The 19,318-nt window shown below is 37.2% G+C and overlaps 2 protein-coding genes across 2 annotated transcripts in view; one reads left to right on the top strand and one right to left on the bottom strand.

The window, feature by feature from the left end:
* The first annotated feature begins 5,604 nt into the window (after positions 1-5,604).
* On the top strand, positions 5,605-16,051 carry LOC149829035 (putative RNA-binding protein ARP1). Its single transcript, XM_090017872.1, has 8 exons — positions 5,605-6,156; positions 6,323-6,446; positions 12,224-12,353; positions 12,456-12,498; positions 12,616-12,853; positions 12,979-13,099; positions 13,233-13,331; positions 15,597-16,051. The coding sequence occupies exons 1-6, from the start codon at positions 5,929-5,931 to the stop codon at positions 13,065-13,067; spliced, it is 852 nt and encodes a 283-aa protein (XP_089873998.1). The 5' UTR covers positions 5,605-5,928; the 3' UTR covers positions 13,068-13,099; positions 13,233-13,331; positions 15,597-16,051.
* Positions 16,052-18,370: 2,319 nt separating this feature from the next.
* The window catches only part of LOC149829036 (brefeldin A-inhibited guanine nucleotide-exchange protein 1-like), a 47,084-nt gene continuing 46,136 nt past the window's right edge, over positions 18,371-19,318 (bottom strand). The window contains exon 11 of the mRNA XM_090017871.1: positions 18,371-18,992. Coding sequence (XP_089873997.1) covers positions 18,384-18,992 — 609 coding nt within the window. The 3' untranslated portion in view covers positions 18,371-18,383. The remainder of the gene's footprint in view (positions 18,993-19,318) is intronic.

Here is a 19,318-nt window from a genome sequence, read left to right on the forward strand (position 1 = left end):
TTCAACACTTAGAACATGTAATATATGGTCGTAAACAGACACTAAATATGTCCTTGCACTATATATACTCGCTTGACCCTCAGTAAAATCACGCAAGAGACAAAAACAATGTCCTACATCTCTTGCTTGTGTCATACTATATTTATAAAATGTTTACCGTTTACCCTTCTTGCAACATGATGTATGTTCCTCCTTAGCCTCATCCACCTCCTCCTCTTCAAGTGACATTACCCACATTGTCATGCGTGAAAACTTATGCATTTCATCATGTTTGCATGGTCTCATGATGAGAAGGTGCTCTCATATTCAAACATGTTAATTCAACATGTTACCTATATAGGTTACCACCTACTCATAGAAGATCAATAAAGTTTAATGACTACATAAACAAAACAAAAACCCAATCATAGTCACCTATCATACCTGCAACACCACTAGCAACCCAGCCAATTTTTTTTTTTGCCTTGAGTCTTCAATTGGGAGAGGTTTGCATACACGTGTGCAAGCCTACCTCCCAAGCATAGTAATAGTTTGTGTCTAAATTAACCATAAATATGATGTATGATGCATTAATCGTCTTGCAACTGTTGTCGATGAACATACAATTTCCCTAAAAATAGAGTATGAATGCCCTCAACTCCATTTCTTTGTTTATACTACCTTCGATTGTTGGTTTCTTTATTGTAGTTGAACCTTTTTCTATACCTCTCTTAATGTCATATCTCTTCCTAACCATGCTAGATTTATCTTATCACCCTCAAATGCATCGTCGATCGTTTTCAACGTAATTCAATACATGTATTGAAAATTACCAAACCTTGATGCATTGGTAGACTGTCTATGACACTTTAATCATGTTATGCATGCAACATTTTATAGAGTCATAATGAGTTCAAATCTAGAGATTTGGAAGGTGTTGGTGGCTATATTCCAAAGATATGCAATGACATCTAGAAGAGTATGGTCGATCCTCTACAACTTAACTTTTGAAAATTGTCTGAAGTGCATAACATGCAATTAAATCATTTGATTCTCACTCAGATTTGGGTATCAATTGTGAACACCGGTCTAGTATAACTGATAAATTAATGGTTTTAGCTCCTCTCCACAAACATGCTTCCTTGAACTAGAGTTTTTTTTTTCAATTCTTCTAACTTTTTGTGCGCTTGTGTGAATTGAAGTATCTTCTTGTTGAGCAGAGGCACCAACCAATGTTTGCTCAAGCTCAGGAGCACCACACACTTCTCCAGTGACCCCAACCATGTCTTCATCAACAACTCCATCATACGCTTGCTCTTGTTCGACTACTTCTCTCCTCTCACGTGGTCACTCCATATTTCCCAACAACTTAGAAGCACAACTTCTGTTTCCAGTTGCTACCATATGGAGAAGATGCATCAAGGTTCACATTTGTTGAGGCCGCAATGTTCAAATGCGCCTTAGAGGATTTAATTAAGTTACTATCCCTTTCCTTCTTGGAACCTTCTCTTACAACTCTTGGCATTTGTTTAGAGTAGCTACACTTATTGTGCAGTAGAATAGACACTCATGTTTGTGGCCATGATAGAACTCATCTTGAGGACCCTCCACATTAACCTCAACCTTAGAGTTATCATCTTCCTTCATTGTTGAGGTACATCCTCCAATTTTCTATAAGATCTTTCAACTCTATTCTCTACACTCTATCTTCATCTCACCACTGCCACTGTAGATGACCACATCTTTAGCTTTCTCTTTCCGGTCTTTGATGTTAATGATCATACAAAACTCTAAAAAAGAAGAAAATTCACATTTTATTCATCCTTGATATTTAAGATATTTTTGAAAATTCATAAATTTACTAGAAAATCTGAATATAAAGAGCATATTTGCAATAACCTTATTTGCAAAGTTAGCACTTTATTTTTGATAGTCATTTCAGAGTACAAACTTCACAAAAATTTGCAATGTATTATATGTGCAGATCAACCCATATTTGCAGATCTCCTTGAGGATCTATTACTTAAATGAGATCGACATGGATTTATGTGAGCTTCGTACTATATATGTGAATTTAGTAGAATATTGACAAAGTTTTGATAGGTTTTAGTTACAGAAAGTTCACATATTTAGTTATGCGAACTTCGTACTATATATGCAAAGTTAATTTATGAAGTTTTCACAGGTTTTAGTTACACTAAATTCGCATATTTAGCTATATGAACTTCGTACTATATATGCAGATTTAGTGAACTATTTATGGAGTTTTGAAAAGTTTCAGTTACAAAAATTTTGCAAGTTTGGTCAAGCGAATATCTTGAGGTCCACAAAAAAATTATGAGTCTACCTTTTAGTGAGAGTTTGCGATACCTAAAGACCATACAAATATATCATGTGAACTTCAGAAGGTTCACTCATGTGAAGGGTAAAATGGTTATAAAGAAGTTAAACATTTGCGAATTTGGACATGGGTGGTGGGGGTGGAGGGAGTTGAAAATTGCAGAGCATTTCGGGAAATATGTCATTTTTTTCGTACAGTATGATCATTTTTTGTATATTATACCTATTTACATATAACTTTCTAAACTTAACTTTTATTGAGTTCATTTGACCTATAATAAAATAAAATTTTTTGGCTTTTTATGCCAAGGCATGGCTACCCTGTCAATTGATGATGTTTTGGTCAACTAAAAGAGCAAAAATGCCTCTAATATCTATTAAATTTGAAAAATAAATGGGCTATTTTTTCAAGAAGGATAAGAAAATAATTTTATACTTTGAAGAGGGGTAGTTAAATATGATAATAAAAAGTTTAATAGTTAAGTGTAGGGCTAGACAGCTGGCCAGGCTGGCCCAGCCCGGTTAGTGGACGGCCTTGACCAGGTTTTTGATGGGTTGGGCCTGGTCAAGCCCAAGACCAACCAGGTCGGGCACAAGGTCTAATACAAAGCCCACAGCCTGCCCATTTGACCCATGGCCCTAATTCGGGTCGAGCCAGACCGGGTTACAAGTTATCTAGTATTCACATATTCGGCATTCCTTTCCTTCAATGTATAGGTTTTTTTGGTAAGAAATTGAAAAATACAAAAAAAATAGAACTCAAGATCAATTCAATTTTTAAAACACATATTTAACCACACACACATATATAAGAAGCCTACAGGCCAGCCTGTTAGCCCGCGGGCTAGCCTGGACCGACCCAATATATTATCAGGTCGGGATTAAGCCTGGTTCGGGTCAGGCCTTCTTTCAAAAACTAGGCCCAGACTCGACCCATTTGGGCTGGGCTACGGACTACCCAGTCTGTTGTCCAGCAAACAGGGACGATTAGTTGTCACTAAGCTGAAGAGATGTCACAAATTTGATACACATAGGTGCGTATCTCTTGTCCGGAGGCTGAAGCTAGGTGTATTCCCTAGTAGGCAAAGGGGGCCTGAGGTTTTTAAGCCAATGAGCTCATGAGTGGAGGGAGGATCTGGTGCAATGTGATTGCACACTTTTAGTGTGCTGCTGCACCTTATAACCACCGTGGGACAGTGGGTGATTAAGTGCAGTAGAACAATTAAAGTGTGCAATCACATTGCACATGGTCTCAAATCGTGAGTGAGCAAGATGGCCTTCCCTGTTATTAAAAAAGTGATAAGTGAATTACAAAAACTGGCTTTTGCAATTTATTCTTAAAAGCATAGGGCAACTCTTAATCTAGGGCAATTAGTTGTTGAAGGTATATTATAATAGAAAAAATATATGGTGGTTCTGAACCATGATACCATACAGTGGTATATACTCTTGTTTGTATAGATCTAGCCACCAAATGGTAATCTAACCATGCATGTGTTTAGTATGGTTTATTTAGTATATTAAAAGGTTTTATCATATCTAATACACCATAAGATTTTATTTTTTTAATGGTGAAAATCAATGAAAAAATTAGGGTGGTTTAAAAATGGTATAAACCATCATTATTTGAGTAAACTTTAACACATGAAAAACAATAAATAGAACGTGCTAAACATTTTGTATTTTTGTTCTTAGATGTATGTAAATCAAGTGTGTAGTACAATACCACCATAGAAGCGCCCATTATAATAGATATGAGGCAGCTATACTTGAGAGAGAGAGAGAGAGAGGATGCTGATTACATCTATAAACGTGCAAGTAGTTTTGATTTAAATTTGCTTGACATTAATTTATACAAATTTCTTTTATCTGTCTACTAACTATTGTTTTCTTCTTGGATGATTCATCTCCAACAAAGATCACTTTTAAAAGAGGAGAGAGACTTTGTGCATGATATATATATAAAACTTCCTTCCCTTTGCCTTAAATAGCCCATATGTGGTTTAGAGAGAGAGAGAGAGAGAGAGAGAATTTACACCATCATCACTAAAAGCTTTAAGAAAAACCTTGGGAGATTGTTTAGAAAGCAATAAATTACTTTCTTCTTTGATGTTTCCGAAACTTTATGAAAGTCTCACTTTCTATATGAAAATTTTATCTCTTTAATGTGAAATTAAAATTTCTCATTATTGATAATACTTATTTTTCATTATAAAACTATATTTTCATTATAAATTTTGCACATAAATAGATAAATTTGGTAAAAAACTTTGAAAAGTTAGAATATATGTTCTATTTAATTTTTCCATGCCATTTCCTACTCACATTCATTACCACTTATTGAACACTTTTTCTTATGCTTCTTAAAAGCTTCACGCTTCACACATTAAGGTATTTTTTAAACATTCGGTTTTAGCTTCGTGCTTAGTGCATCATTTCTCGTGCTCACTTTTAATTTGCTAATTATATGAATGTGATTTATCCTTTGCTCAATTCTACTCCTAAATAAAATTATGAGAAAGTCATTGTCTTATTTCTATGTAGTGACAATCTATGATGCACAAAAAAATGGCAAAGCGAGAGATAGAGAGAGAATCTGCTTTTTAGAGTAAAGGAAAATTTATTAACTCAAGAAAAAAAAGGCAGAAATGACGATAAGAGTTGTTCAAGACTGCCACATGAGCCAAGCAAGATAGAGAGAGAAACAAAATTTACCATTTATCTCTAACATCAAAAGAGAGAGGATCAAAATTATAAGTTCGCCATTTATCTCTAACATCAGAGAGAGAGAGATTCGTAAATTTACCATTGCTCCCCAACATGTATATGAGAGAGAGGGTCAAAGTTCATAAATTTACCATCTCTCCAACATCCATATGTATGAGAGAGAGAATCAAAGTTCATAAATGTACCATTTCTCTCCAACACCCATATGTACGTGTGTGTGAGAGAGAGAGAGGAGATCAAAGTTCATAAATTTACCATTTCTCTCTAACATTGAGAGAGAGAGAGAGAGAGAGAGAGATCAAAACTTTGATCAAATTACCGTGTATCTGTCTGCTGCATCTATAAATGGAGAGAGTCAAACTCAATGGCAAACGCGTTGTCGCGTTGTCGCGTTGTAGGGTTTAGGGTTTTAGGTGGGCAGAATCAGACTGCCACCTACGCTCCGACCCCACCATCCCTTGCTTCTCTCTCTACACTTTGGTTTCATTCACACCACCACCCTCTCTCTCTCTTGCCAGCCTCTTTCCCCCCGCCCCCGCCCCCGCCCCCGCCCCCCCTTGCACGCAGATCACATCTCTCCCTTGTGCCCACAAAATCTCTCTTCCTTTTGCTTCTTCTCAACTCAACGACAAAGACCCAAATCCTTCTCCTCTCATAAATTATTGTACATAAACAAAATACACCCCCAAAGATTCCTACACCTCCTCCCCATGATCACTTTTTGCTACCCATGTTAGATTCCAGCCATTTCCAACCAAACCCTATTTTTTTCTAGGGTTTCTTCAATCAATGATGGCCACCCCTCCGGTGCTCTTGCCTTAAAGAGATCACCAACCAAATCTCCATCTCTTTATTGAATTCGTTCGTTAGGGATCCCCATCCATGGCTGGTCACCAGCAATTCGCGGGCTCGGTCTCCGGCTCGAGCCCCGGTCCCCAATTCGTAAATTCCCCGTTTGGGGACACCACCTACACCAAGGTGTTCGTCGGCGGCCTGGCGTGGGAGACGCAGAGCGGGGCGCTGCGCAGGCACTTCGAGCAGTACGGAGAGATGCTCGAAGCCGTCGTGATCACCGATAAGAACACTGGCCGATCGAAGGGCTACGGTTTCGTGAGTTGCTCCGTTTCTATCCTAGCTTTGATCTTCTTGTTCTCCTTTTTGAATTGTTGATCTTAGGTTGGACTGCTGGAGCTCTTCTTTGATGGGTTTAACTCGATTCCTGATTTGGGCTTCTCTTGTTTCGGCTTTGTGGGTCCTTTTTTTATGGAGGGTTTAGGTGACTTTCCGCTATCCTGAATCGGCAAGAAAGGCGTGCATTGATCCGAGCCCTGTTATTGATGGTAGGAGGGCCAATTGTAACTTGGCATCCCTTGGCCGTCCTCGGCCGGCTCCACCTTATGGTGAGTTGATATGCCTTCTAGGGGAAGATGTCATTCTGTATGTTGGTTTTGTTATTCAGAACTTTATGTGTTAGATGAGGAAGCAGCTCTTGGTGTTCGCGGGATTCATGCTATTCTTCTTGTTTTCTATGCCTGACTGTTGTAGGAAATTTTTGGTGATCGTTTATGGGTTAAAGTATACATTAATTTTGTCCTCTTGGGGTTTGACGATTTGCATGATCATATGTAATGTTCACTTTATTGCACATATCACATTATGGTTTATATGCATTGGCGCAAAATTTTGATTTGTTATAGTTGGTTTCATGTTTCACCTTATCCAAGGAATCTTGATGGTTGGGGCTAAATGGAAGAGAAACGTGAGCACATAAACATGTACGGTGCATAGAGATCTGTTTATTTGACTATATTTCACCAAAGGGTACAAGCACTTCTTTCTATCAGAAAGAGTTGTTCCCAACGAGAAAATGGTCCTTGGAAAAGACTTGTATTGGTGATGTCCATTATAGTGGGCTAATTTGAAATGATGTGTTTGTTGTTGCTATTGATATTAGTGGTTGGCATCAGAGTTATCGGAAACGCCATGTTCTGGGAAGCGCCAAATTTTTTTGGGAAGCGTGCTTCTCCCTCGCTTCCCCTCTTTTTTTCATTTTTTTTATTTGTATTTTTAGTTTTCTTTTTCTTTTTTGCTTCTCCTTCGCTTCCTAGGTCTCTTCCGGTTCGCTTCCTAGGTCACTTCCAAGACGATTCTTGATTCGCTTCTAAGTCGTCCCACGCTTCCCGCTTTCTAAAATTTTGAAAGTGACTCATTTCCCGCTCCCGCTTCCTCGACTGGCAATCATGGTTGGCATACTGAAGAAGTTTTAAGCACCTTCCATTATTACTAATTCTGTTGGAACTTTGATTTTTAGGGGGACAGGAAATGAATTTTTTTTAGATATATCATTTTAATCTTACTTCTTCATGTATGTGTCAATAAGAGGCTTACTCTGCCATAAGAAAAAGAAAAAACTTTTTGGAATGGGGTCAAAGAGGTCACTACTTATGATTACAGATATAATGTGATGGATTTGGTTGTCATGTTGCAGTTTTCAACTGACAGTCTCAATTTCGACTTGAAGAATTTGCAGGCTGTGTGATATGGATCTGATGTGTGCTGGAAGTAAGTATCTATGAAGTACATCACTTGGAGGTGTATGTAACGTGTAAAAGTGGTGAGGCTTATGCTTTTATGATGCAAATCTAGAACAATTTCTATGTGAATCAGCTCATGTTGTAACTGAGGTAGGCCCCTTTAATTTCTAGGCAGTGTGCTTGATTGTTCTTGGTATCAAATAACAGCAGGTAAGAATTTCATGTTTTTATATGAGGGGTGTCCGGTTTCAAATGCAGTAACAAAATTGACTGCATGTTAGATGAGAAGTAAAAGTGGTTGATGTTCGATGAGGGTCATCTAAGGTGAAAATCTCGGTTTATCATCTCCATGCCTAAAGATCCTCTTATCAATCGCTCTTGGAACAAAGAATGAGAGGGTTAGAATGTTAATAGTTTTAAATTATTTTAAGATTGCTTTAGGGATGTATCTTCAGTCTATAACCAAGAAATGGAGGCAAATAGAGTCAAAGTATTCTGTATGTTTCAACTGAACCATCATTTGCTTGGATCAGAGCTCTGACCAGTCTATTTGTTCAAGGAATCTGAGCTCTGACAGGCAGTAACCATAGGGTTGATATACAAGTGTTGAGAGCTATAGGATCTCTGACATGATCAACACCATGTCCCTAACTAGGTCAATTTCTTTTTATGATAGATTATTTATTTTATAGTTGTGTTTCTCTTTTCAAATCTGTTAGTGATTACATATATTTTCATATTAGATTTATTATTTAATGCTAGTGATTTCAAATTGTTGTTCAAGAATTTGCGCTTAGGATGATATTCATGCTTTATTGCTTTAGATTAAGAATGTATACATGATTGTATACACATTAACCTATATATATGTATATATGGATGTATGTATGCATATTACAATAATGCACGTGTCCTTGTGTCCTAGTTTTAAAACTGTGTAGTACCAGATGTGTCCTGTATGTGTATACATATCTGTTTGACAGTCTCCAGGTCAAATTACAATTTATAGTGCTTTTATCATTCTCTTAGTGAATGAATAGCTTCATTATTAACAACCTTATCCTCTAGAATTCAGTCATGAAGTATCTTGCTGGGAAGATGGGGGACTTTGGCTGCAGTTTTCCATTAAATTTGCTACCCAGGAGAGATCTGTAGCACTCCAATGGCATTGCCCGGTGAGAATGAGACTCATGAAGTATTGATAAGATGTATTATTTGCAGACATCCCAATGCCTTGAAGAGGCAAACTGGAAACCAGTCCAGAACTAGGGTTTGTCCTTTTCTAGACTTCACATAGTTCTCTAGCTATGTCACATAGACTCAGCTAAGCACCCTTCACACCTGCGTTAACGCGACGCGGGTGCAGGTGCGGCACCCAGTGCGGTGTGATGCGGGACTCGCCGCACCGGGTGCAGTCAAACTTTTTGGGTGCACGGTCAACTGCACCCAAATTCAAAACTCTCCGAAACTAGACTCGGTCAGCGTTGACCGAGTCCAATTTCAGACTTTCAAGTTAGAAAAAGAAGATGAAGAAAAGAGGGGCAGGGGGTCAGCCCCTTCTCCATAACTCCATTGCACCTTCAATTACATACCTCTCTCCTCCTACATCCCTTTTAGTGAGCCCCACCTTCAAGTAAGTACCTCTCTCTCTCTCCTCCATTTCTTCTCTTTCTCGCTCTCCTCTTTTTCCCTTTTTCTCTCCCCTTTTTTCCTTTTTCTTGTTTTTTTTATAGTTTTACAACATCTGGCACAAACAAGCAACCAGGTATCTGTTTAGACCCAAGTCTGATTCAGACTTGGGTCAAAGCAACCCAGATCTGAATTGAACCTGGACCTGTTCTAACCCACGTCAGATTCAGTCTTGCGTCAAAGCAGACCTAGGTCTGAATTGGACCTGGGTTTGTTGGGTTTGCTTTGACTCATTCGGATTCAAACCCAAGTCAAAGTAAACCTAGGTTTGAATCAGTCTGGGTATACAGAGTCAGGTCTGTCCAATATATATATATATATATATATATATATATATATATATATATATATATATATATATATATATATATATATATATATATATATATATATATATATATATATATATATATATATATATATACCTTAGTTGTCAAAGGCGCTAGGTGGAGCCTAGGCGGTACCCCAAATATTTTTTTTTTTAAAAAAACATACAAAATAGGTAAGCAAACTACTAAAATTAATAACAAACATGTATACAACATAAAATCAATCAAAAATAAGCAATAGACAAATATTAACATGTTGTCAAACATTGTAAAGCAATTATATTACATAAAAATAGTCAAATAGATAACTTGTACGCTTATAGATTATATATGAATTAAGTACACACACATAAAACATATATATGTGTGTGCAATTGCACATCTGAGAGAGAGAGAGAGAGAGAGAGAGAGAGAGAGAGAGAGAGAGAGAGAGAGAGAGAGAGACGGGGGGGGAGGTTTCCCCCTTTTATATCAAGTCAACGTAAAAAAAAAATGGACCGACCTAGGCTTAAGCCTAGGCGGTCCAAGCCTAGGCACCGCCTAAGCGAGCTAGGCGGCACTTAGGTGCTAAAATAGGGCCCCACCGCCCAGACCTGGTCGCCCAGTCGGTGGGGCTGCACCTATCTCGCCTAGGCTCCACCTTTTACAACTAAGATATATACCCTCCCGCACCTTGCACACAATTTTTTTTTAAAGTGCCGCATCACCTTACCCGCACCCGCACCCGCACCTATGTGACATAGTTCTCTAGTTTATTCATTTGGAAAAAGGAGATTCAGGGAGGGCTGTTGAATGATGAATGCATGTTTTCTCAAGAAAACAAGAATCTTTGTTCAATGTAACATTAGATTATGATTTGCTTAAAGAGTTCAATTGCTTCTATCTTTGTAGAAGTCAATTTTATGTTGTTAATGCTATAAAATGAAAGATAAGATTCAGAACGAGGAGATACGTAAGAAGGTAGGTGTTGCACCCATTGAAAATAAGATGCGAGAGAATCGTTTACGGTGGTTTGGACATATTCGGCGAAGGCCTAATGATGCTCCAGTTAGAAGGTTGGAGAAATGGGAAAATATATTAGTTAAAAGAGGTCGGGGTAGGCCTAGGAAGACTTGGATGGAGATGATAGGAAAGGATATGAATGCTTTGAACCTCACCGAGGACATGGCATTGGATAGAAATGATTGGAGGAAAAGGATTCATGTGGAAGACCCAAAATGAATTTCTTTTTTGGTTCATATCGCTGACCCCAATTGTTTTGGGATGAAGGCGTAGTTGTTGTTGTTGTTGTTGTTGTTGTTGTTGTTGTTGTTGTAATGCTATAAAATGAAAAAGCACATTCTTTTGATCTTCCCACTATTCTTTTTCTCTGTCCCTTTCTTGCAGGACTGCTTCAATGGAGATATGTTACTGCTGTTTTGCTGAAAGATTGCAGAGCTTTGAGTTATAACATGTTTTAACTCAAAATTTGGCATTCTTTTAATATTTTATCTCCACTGTTCCTTTTCTCTGTCCCTTGCTTGTGGTGGTACTGCTTCAATGGAGATATGTTGCTGTGGTTTTGCTGAAAGCTTGCAGAGTTTTGATTTAAAACGTTTGTAACATGCTCACTCTGACATCATGATGTTTGTTACTCATATCTACAGTATTGACATTGTGAGATTTTCACTTAGATGTTCTGGATGCCATTGGGAGACATACTCCTGTTGACTGGATGTTTCCAAAAGAAGCTTGACATAGTGAAAATTCAAAAGCTGATGACGTGTGTTGTGTATTTCTGTTTCTGTGTGAGAACGATGTTAAATCCATTCCTTTCATTGGAGGATGACAAATTCATCAATCCCTTTTTTCCCCTTCTCAAGTATTAGAAATAACACCTAAATATATTGACACGTCAAAGATATTGCAATAATATAAAAAATATAGGAAAAGTCTTGGGAATAAGTCAGGAAGTCATTGTGATGTTTTTTTTAATTCTAATTTGAATGATTTATTTAGTTCATTCACAGATTTCTTTTATGATATTGATACCTTTCTTCTTCTCATTGTTGTTTCCTGAAAAAAACTAATAAAAGCTAATTTACTTGATTTTTGACTAAATTTCCCTTTTCTGGGAAATTTTCCTTATACTTTCTCAAGATTTATAGAAAACCTTATAATATCATGACAAATTGCCTTGCCTAGATATTCTGAGACTGATATTGGTGATCGCATGCACGCACACACACACGACACATGGACATGCACATATCATTACCATCATCATCATAAGCCTTATCCCAACTGTGTGGGGTCAACACCACACACACACATGCATGCGAACATATACACACACCAAACCTTGCATCAAGGCAGTATAAGTGGATACAGGTGAAATTTCTAGATTCCAGTGTTGAGAATTCTAAATTCCAGTAGCAAATATTTAAACATGGCTTTGTGTTAGTGTCAGTTTGTGTTATCTCCATTGTACCTTTAATATTATTCTGTTGTTATGGATGTCTTTGTTGTTCTAGTTACTATTATCCATGTAATGTTAATGTTGGCATTGATATTATTATATTATTACTAAATCTAATTCCAGGATATCTATATAACATAAGGATGCCCATGTTTGCCCTCTCATAGGACGTTTGCGGTCAGGCGGTCCTTATCCTGGAACTGTCCAAGGTGCTCGGGCTGCATTTGGTCACAGTCCAACATATCACCAACCAGTTTCTTATGGGTATCAACAGGGATACACATATCCTTCCTATGGGTGGGTTTGCCTCCATTAAAACCGAGTTTGATTAGAGTTGTCATTCTCTCACTGTAACTATTTGTATATAATATTCTCAGCATGCAATGGGTTTCTGTGCAGGTACACGACATATGGACCCGGTCCTGAATATGTTTATGGACAGGTTGAAAACTCCTATTTAAATATTACAACTTGGCTTGTTTGAAGAATAGTGTGAACATAGTAGTTTTATCAACTAGTTTGTATGAAAAAAAACTATCTTTTCATGATCAATTTGCAGAATGTTTATGGCCCTTATGGGGGGCATCCATACGTTCAGATATATGGGACGCCTGGCACATTTAATGCACCTGTTTACCCCTTCACACAGTTGGCTCAGCAAGTCCCTGGTGGACATGGTTATGCTGCAGTTCAAGGGTATACAGTTCCCAGCCATCAAATCATACAATTGAGTGCTCCAAATGTCAATGGAGTAACTACGCCACCTGTACCAGCAATTCCAGCACCGTTTCCTGCAGGTATGTGATTTTATCAGTTGTGTTGTTTTTATTTGTTCCATAGCATCTTTTTTTTTCTATTCTAGATATTTCTGTCAAGTCATGAAGAGGTCAAATCAGTGGAACCTGACATCTTTGAGTTCCAGGTGTAGCAGCACAACCACATTTTTTTATTCCCCCACATTCTCAACAATTTACTCAAGGTACCAGTGGTTCAGACCAGACAGCAGGTTGAAAGGGCTATGGGGATGAACTCAACATATTGAGGTAGCTATACAAGATGATGTTTTTTTTTTTTGGCTTAAGAAGCTCTGGACACCTAGTTGTAAGAATCTCTGGACACCTAGTTGTAGGATGATCTCTAGAGTCTGAACATAATTATTGGACATAATTATCGCAGATTTCCTTAGATTGCAGCAGGACTAAGAACAGCAGTACTGCTACTTGAGTGGCGGGCTTCAAATCTAGCCTTGCAAGTTATCATCTTTGCATTCTAAAGGTGAGTAAAGCTATCTGTGTTCTTGTAATAATTGCAATGTCGTATTTCTAGGCTATAACATGTTCATGTACATTTTCATCCTTATACCACAAAGCCAGGTATTCTTGACTTAGTGAAAGTGAATTCTTTAAACTCAAGAAATCATGGTTTAACTTTAATGATCAATTATCATGAACTTTAAAAGTATAGGAGAATCCAGCACTCTTGATGTTCATGCATTAAACTGTATCAAATAGCAGGTATTCAGTTTTCAGAAGATTGTTGCTTGGTGTCGCATGATATAAATTTCCATGTTAGTAGTATCCTTGTGATTTGCTCTCATTTAAAACCTGTGAGTCTAACACTCAGGTTCATAAATTTTGTCCAAGAGTAGCTTTGACAACATTCAATCTAGTTAGAGCAATTGGTTATTGGTTTTTCTGTTTTATCCTATGTTCTTTATAGAACACCTGTAGGGTGAAGCCATGCTTGTCTGTTACCTTTTCATTATATAGTTTTACTGAGCATTTGCAAGTGACATGATATCTGGAGATATTTTTGTTAATGTCTCTCACCTATTTCATTGTTTTCAGGTAAAAGATGACTTCTAAGAAACTTTTCAAGTGTACTTTTTTCCATGTAAAAGCCCTTTGGTTCAACCTCATGTTTCTATATGTTCTTTTCATTTGTCTCAGCTTGCATTGAAATTTTTGTCTTTGTTTTTTAAATCATTGTTTGAATTTTGATTATAAGATTGATGGCACATGATATCTGGCATGTTCTCAATTTCCAGTCACCATAAAAAGGATCTAGATTCTAGACCATACTGGTCCAGGCAATTGTTTTTTGACTAGCGAAATACCAGGAATGGATTTTGAACACTGACTCGAGTTAGATGGGTTGGTTATGGTTCCTATTGTAAATTGTATATGGAAACTGTTTAGTTGGGGGAAAAAACAAACAAATAAAAGAAGCTGAGAAAGAGAAATCACTTCATGCCCTACTTTCTGATGCATATGGATAAACCCAAGAATGCCGGTGGTGTTGCTTTTGAAGTCCCTCATTGGCTTGTGCGTGAAACTGATGGCTTTTGCAATCCATTCCATTATATCAATTGGATCATAGCATTTTTCAATGATTAACTGGAGGTAAAAGATGATAAAGGGCTTTTGTGCCAATGATGTCCAAAATTTGGACCTTTTTGTCAGATTTGAAGTGAAATCAGCAAAATCGATGAGATGAAGATGTTGGTAATTATGTTGTGTTAACAGAGAATGTATTTTACATGTTCCTTATTAGCTTATAAGTTTTGCCTGGAGAAGTTCTCAAAGTTATGATAAGCGATGTCTAGTGAGAAGATTTTTCTTGGTGCTAGAACTTGCTATTATCCTAGGATTGCACAGTGAACCGAGAACCACAATAGGCTGCAACAAATCAATGTTGGAACACCCCTTGCTTGGAGCTGGGGTTAGCTCCTCAACTAGATAATTTTGGTTTGCATTGTAGTGAATGCACAAGGAGGGAAAAGTTAGTTTGTTCTGCTCTCTTTGACAAATTGGACTTCATATGTTGGATGGCCGGATTCATGTTCCTCCAAGCTTCAAGTATGCTTCTTCCAGTCTGCTATATTTTAGCCTTGGATCAGATGTCCTTTGTGTTTCATTCATCTTATATTCATAGTTGCAAGATTTATAACAATTTCATGATAAAAACATTATTTTGGTAGAAGTTAAAAATGCTGATAAAATCATGATATTTTCAAAATATGGTGCTTTTATCTTATTTTTAAAAAATATGGTTCTTTTATCATTTAATTGTATATATAGTGATTCTATCATGTTATATCTGTTTTATTAACCAAGTCTCAAAAAACTTGTTTGATTTTTTACATAGTTTTGGTTTTTATTCTTTTTTATTTTGAATTTTAAACTTATTATTTTTTGCCTATTCTAAATATCTCTTGAGCTTACAAATTGCCATTCTGATTCTTGTCACTACGCTTCTATTAACTTTGTTTTTCAAAAGCCCTCTCTCTATATATATATTCACAATTCCATGTTCTTTGGCTGCTGCTATCTGTTCCGCAAATCATGACAGCTTTTTGTCCCCAAGGAATTTCATGAAATGCAGGTATTATATCAGGGAGGTGGCAAATTTAAAGTAGACTTGTTAAGGTCTAGTTTTTTTAATATGCAATATCACGTAGGCCAAGAAATGTAGAAAGTCAATGTCATGTTAGCTACTCAGTAACTGAAAATTTACACTTGTTTTCAATTTTCACTGCAGGTCATCCATAGTTGTCAGGTCACCAGGAGATTAAGAGTCCAGTTTCGCTGCTGTCTGTCACATTCACTTTGATTGTTGGGGCTGAATCAATGCACAGAATCAAACATGTTAGCTTGCTGTTAGTGTCTGTAATCCTGACCCATGGTGCTCTAGATCCAGTGTCGAGTTGAAGGCGGTGGCCTCTGTCAATTTCAAGTTGGTCATCTTAAAGGAATACCAGAACTACAGTCATATATACAAAATATAAACCTTATTTTTACAGTGAAGTTTCTCTGTGTCATTGTCTTAAGTTGCCGTGAGATGCTGCTGTATATTCATCTCCTGGTAGGTCATTGTTGATAGAAGTGAAGTCTAATAATTGTGTCACCTTTTGGTATTTTTTTGAGAAGAACCTTTTGGTTTGTTATGTGGGGTCATTTTGTTGTCATTAATGTTAAATCCAACTGTTTTAATAATTACTGTGGTGGTGCATGGTGTAAATTCCCTTGGCGTTTTGGGAATCTACTGGGTCAAAATGTTCAGTTGTAGCATTTCTTGGTTCTCCAACTATAGGGCTGGGAAACAAAGATGAGCGGCGTTCATGTTTGGCTCATAAGAGCTCATTTGAACTTGTGAACCTATTGCTTACAGCTTTGAAACAATTTATTTATTTTGTAAATGAACCAGTTTGAGCTTTTTTTTTTATAGTCAAGCTGGGGTTAGGCAGAGCCCTACCAATTTGACTCAGTAGGTTTAGAGTCTAATTTCTATCAATTTTAAATTTAAAAAAATGTATTTTTTGGGGTTAACAAGCCAGCTTGAGCTCATCTCGTTTAACTCTGGCTCACCATGGGCTCGAGCTTGGCTCAGCTTGACACAAGACTGAGCTGATCATTGGTTCATTCGGCTCATTTACCAGCCCTGTCTAGTTTCTTAGATGACTCATGGGCCGTCATTTACTGGTTTAATTGCTTGAATACCACCAATCTGCGTCTTAAGCCCAGATTTGACCCAATCTTGATCAATATATAAAAAGCATGTAAAATGTAAAAAAAAACACGATAAATAAATTTGTTACATATTTAAAAAAGGTGATATTTTGAATTTCTTGTGATTTTATTGGGATTTTCACGGTATGTACGTTTTTGTTGTAATATATTCGAGGACTTGTTTTTGCTCGTTGGAAGATTCATGAGCTTGCATAGAAACCCAAATGCAAAAAATCATGAAATGATGGAGAAATGACGTACGGATTCTCTTATCACCTTATGACCATAGACCAAAACTACTCGTCTTAAACTGGTATTTCAAAAAAAAAAGTTTTAGGAGAAACCACCATTTTAGCTGGTGATATCAAGTTGTTTTTTTATTGCTTTCCTTAAATAAATTTTTTTCCTTTTTGGTTTGAGAAAATTGTTTGTGGGTGTGTGCAAGCGGGGTTGATTAGGTCAGTTTGTTCTAATTGAATCCAGCCATGAACCAACCTAAACACGTTTACTTGAACATTGCAAGGATGGTCCAACATTTGATCCAGGTCCACACCTGACATGGGTCCAACCAAAGTCAGATCCAGGCATTCTTAGGGATGAAATAGGTCAGTGACGCAACCTGACATGGCCGCATAAACTACGGCTGGATCAAGAAGTCCACTACTACTACTACTGCTAGTAACACTAACAATAACGATACATTATTCATTAAAGTTGAAACAAAAGCGGTTCAGTGAAAATATAGCTGTTTTTTATAAAAGAATAAAATAGCAAAAATAACATTTATGGTTAAATTATCACTTAGTTTTTTGCTGTAAGTTACGGTTATAACCTGCTTTTCAGGAAAATTTGCAATCGATTAGGCAAAAAAAGTAAAATTTTAATGCATTTTCATTTTGATAATAATTTTATTTTATTTTAAATATTTAACATAAAAAAGCCTAACTAAAATGCATAATAAATTTTAAAATTTCATAATTTGAAAGTTGAAAACAATAACATTTTCTCTGTATTTTGTAAAGGAATTAGAGTAAAAGCTATTTTTACACGTGTAAAGGCTAATGCATAATTAAAAGCTTCATTAAAAGGAAAGAAAAGAGATGGCAATGCAGAATAACACTGATTTTTTGAAGTAGGGTGATCTTGTTAAATTGTGATATTTTCAAATATTGTGATATTGACTTGTCTTTAAAATTTTTATAGTTTGCGGATTTACTAATTGATACTAAGATGGTGAAAAAAATTATATGATGCAATAGGCTAATACAAATGCAAACATTTAATGGGTCAGGTCATGCTTGACCCGATACTGTATGACTCACGCAAAATGGGTCTCAAGATAAGAGCCTTGGATTCTGACCTGAGTATATATGGTAGGTCACATACTCCTTTGTGTTTTTTTTTTCCAATTAAGATAAGTGAAAACCCCTCATCACTGACTTTGGAGCAGATCCAGTGATCGGACCCAAGTACTTTGTAAAGTACTCGGGCCACAAAAAACACAGAAAATTGCTGCGCATACAGCGATTTTCTGTTGTGTTTTACACAATCGCTGCCCGTGTAGCAAAGCAATTTTCTGTGCTCGTGTTTTACACAGAAAATCGCTGCACATTAGTGTTTTTCTGTGTTTTGTGTGGCCCAAGTACTTCTCGGGCGCGATCACCTAACCAACCTTTGAGGTCTCCCCTGCTCACCGGAGAGTATGCCCAGATTCGACCTTTCAACAAGTGACACCCTCCTGTGCTGGGGTTGCATATTCAGTCAGCGTAAACCTATAAATTCCAAGCCTAATTGAATGTGCAGAGAGAGAGAGCAAAAATCACAATATTATTATTGGGCCTATACAAAATTGGAACAAATCCCTCAATACACGCTGCACTTCACCTGAGCTGTGCTCACAGCGAATTAAATTTACTAATAACGGGAAAAACCGTGAGATGTATTTCTTGAAGGTATCCTTCTCTAAATTACACAATACTTGCAGAGTTGACACAACTAACGACGTGCGAGCAGACAATTCTTCCTTCTTTGCTGTGCCTAATGGAATCACCCAGTTTAGTTTCGGCTGGTCTCTTGTAAGTTTCTGATTTATCTCGCAGCCTGCAGAATCTAGGTATATCTCCAATATCTTCTCACATGCTGAAATAAGCTGCAGTTCCATGCCTCTTTCTTCAGATAGACACGGGTTGTCGGTTATTAGGGTCTGCAGAAACTTGAGATAGTTTTGGTATGAATCATTCTCAAGGTGAAGAGCAGGTGGATCAGAGACCTCTAAGATCAAACATACTTTGTGCAATTTCTCCTGTAGGACCGTATGGGAATTCATTTCATGAGCATGCTGGCAAACAGAAGAAAATATCTCCAAGAGAATCAGAATATTTGAAGCCGCAAGAGACCGTCCGTGTGCCTTGTACAGTTCCATCAAAGCCTGAAAGAAAGAAATAACATGATTATAAGCAAAACATCAAAGCCTGAAAGAAATAAATAACACCCAAGAAATTGGTGTGCATATACAAACAAATAAATAATGATGTGCATGTGTGTGTGTGAGCAGTCCTGACAGAAGGCTAGCCAGGTCCATCTGTGAAGAACAGTCAGAAAGTATGTCATCTATGATACAAAGCTGTACACCAAGAAAGCAATTAAGGGTGTTGGTCCTATGAACCAGGATTGTAGAAGATGAACTTTCAACAATGCACCTGGTCATCACACGTAGTGAACTAGAACTCCTAGTTACACTTGAGGGGGATAGTC

This window comes from Nuphar pumila, chromosome 9 (assembly GCF_984573655.1).
Source record: "Nuphar pumila chromosome 9, dmNupPumi1.hap1.1, whole genome shotgun sequence".
Taxonomy (NCBI): Eukaryota; Viridiplantae; Streptophyta; class Magnoliopsida; order Nymphaeales; family Nymphaeaceae; genus Nuphar; species Nuphar pumila.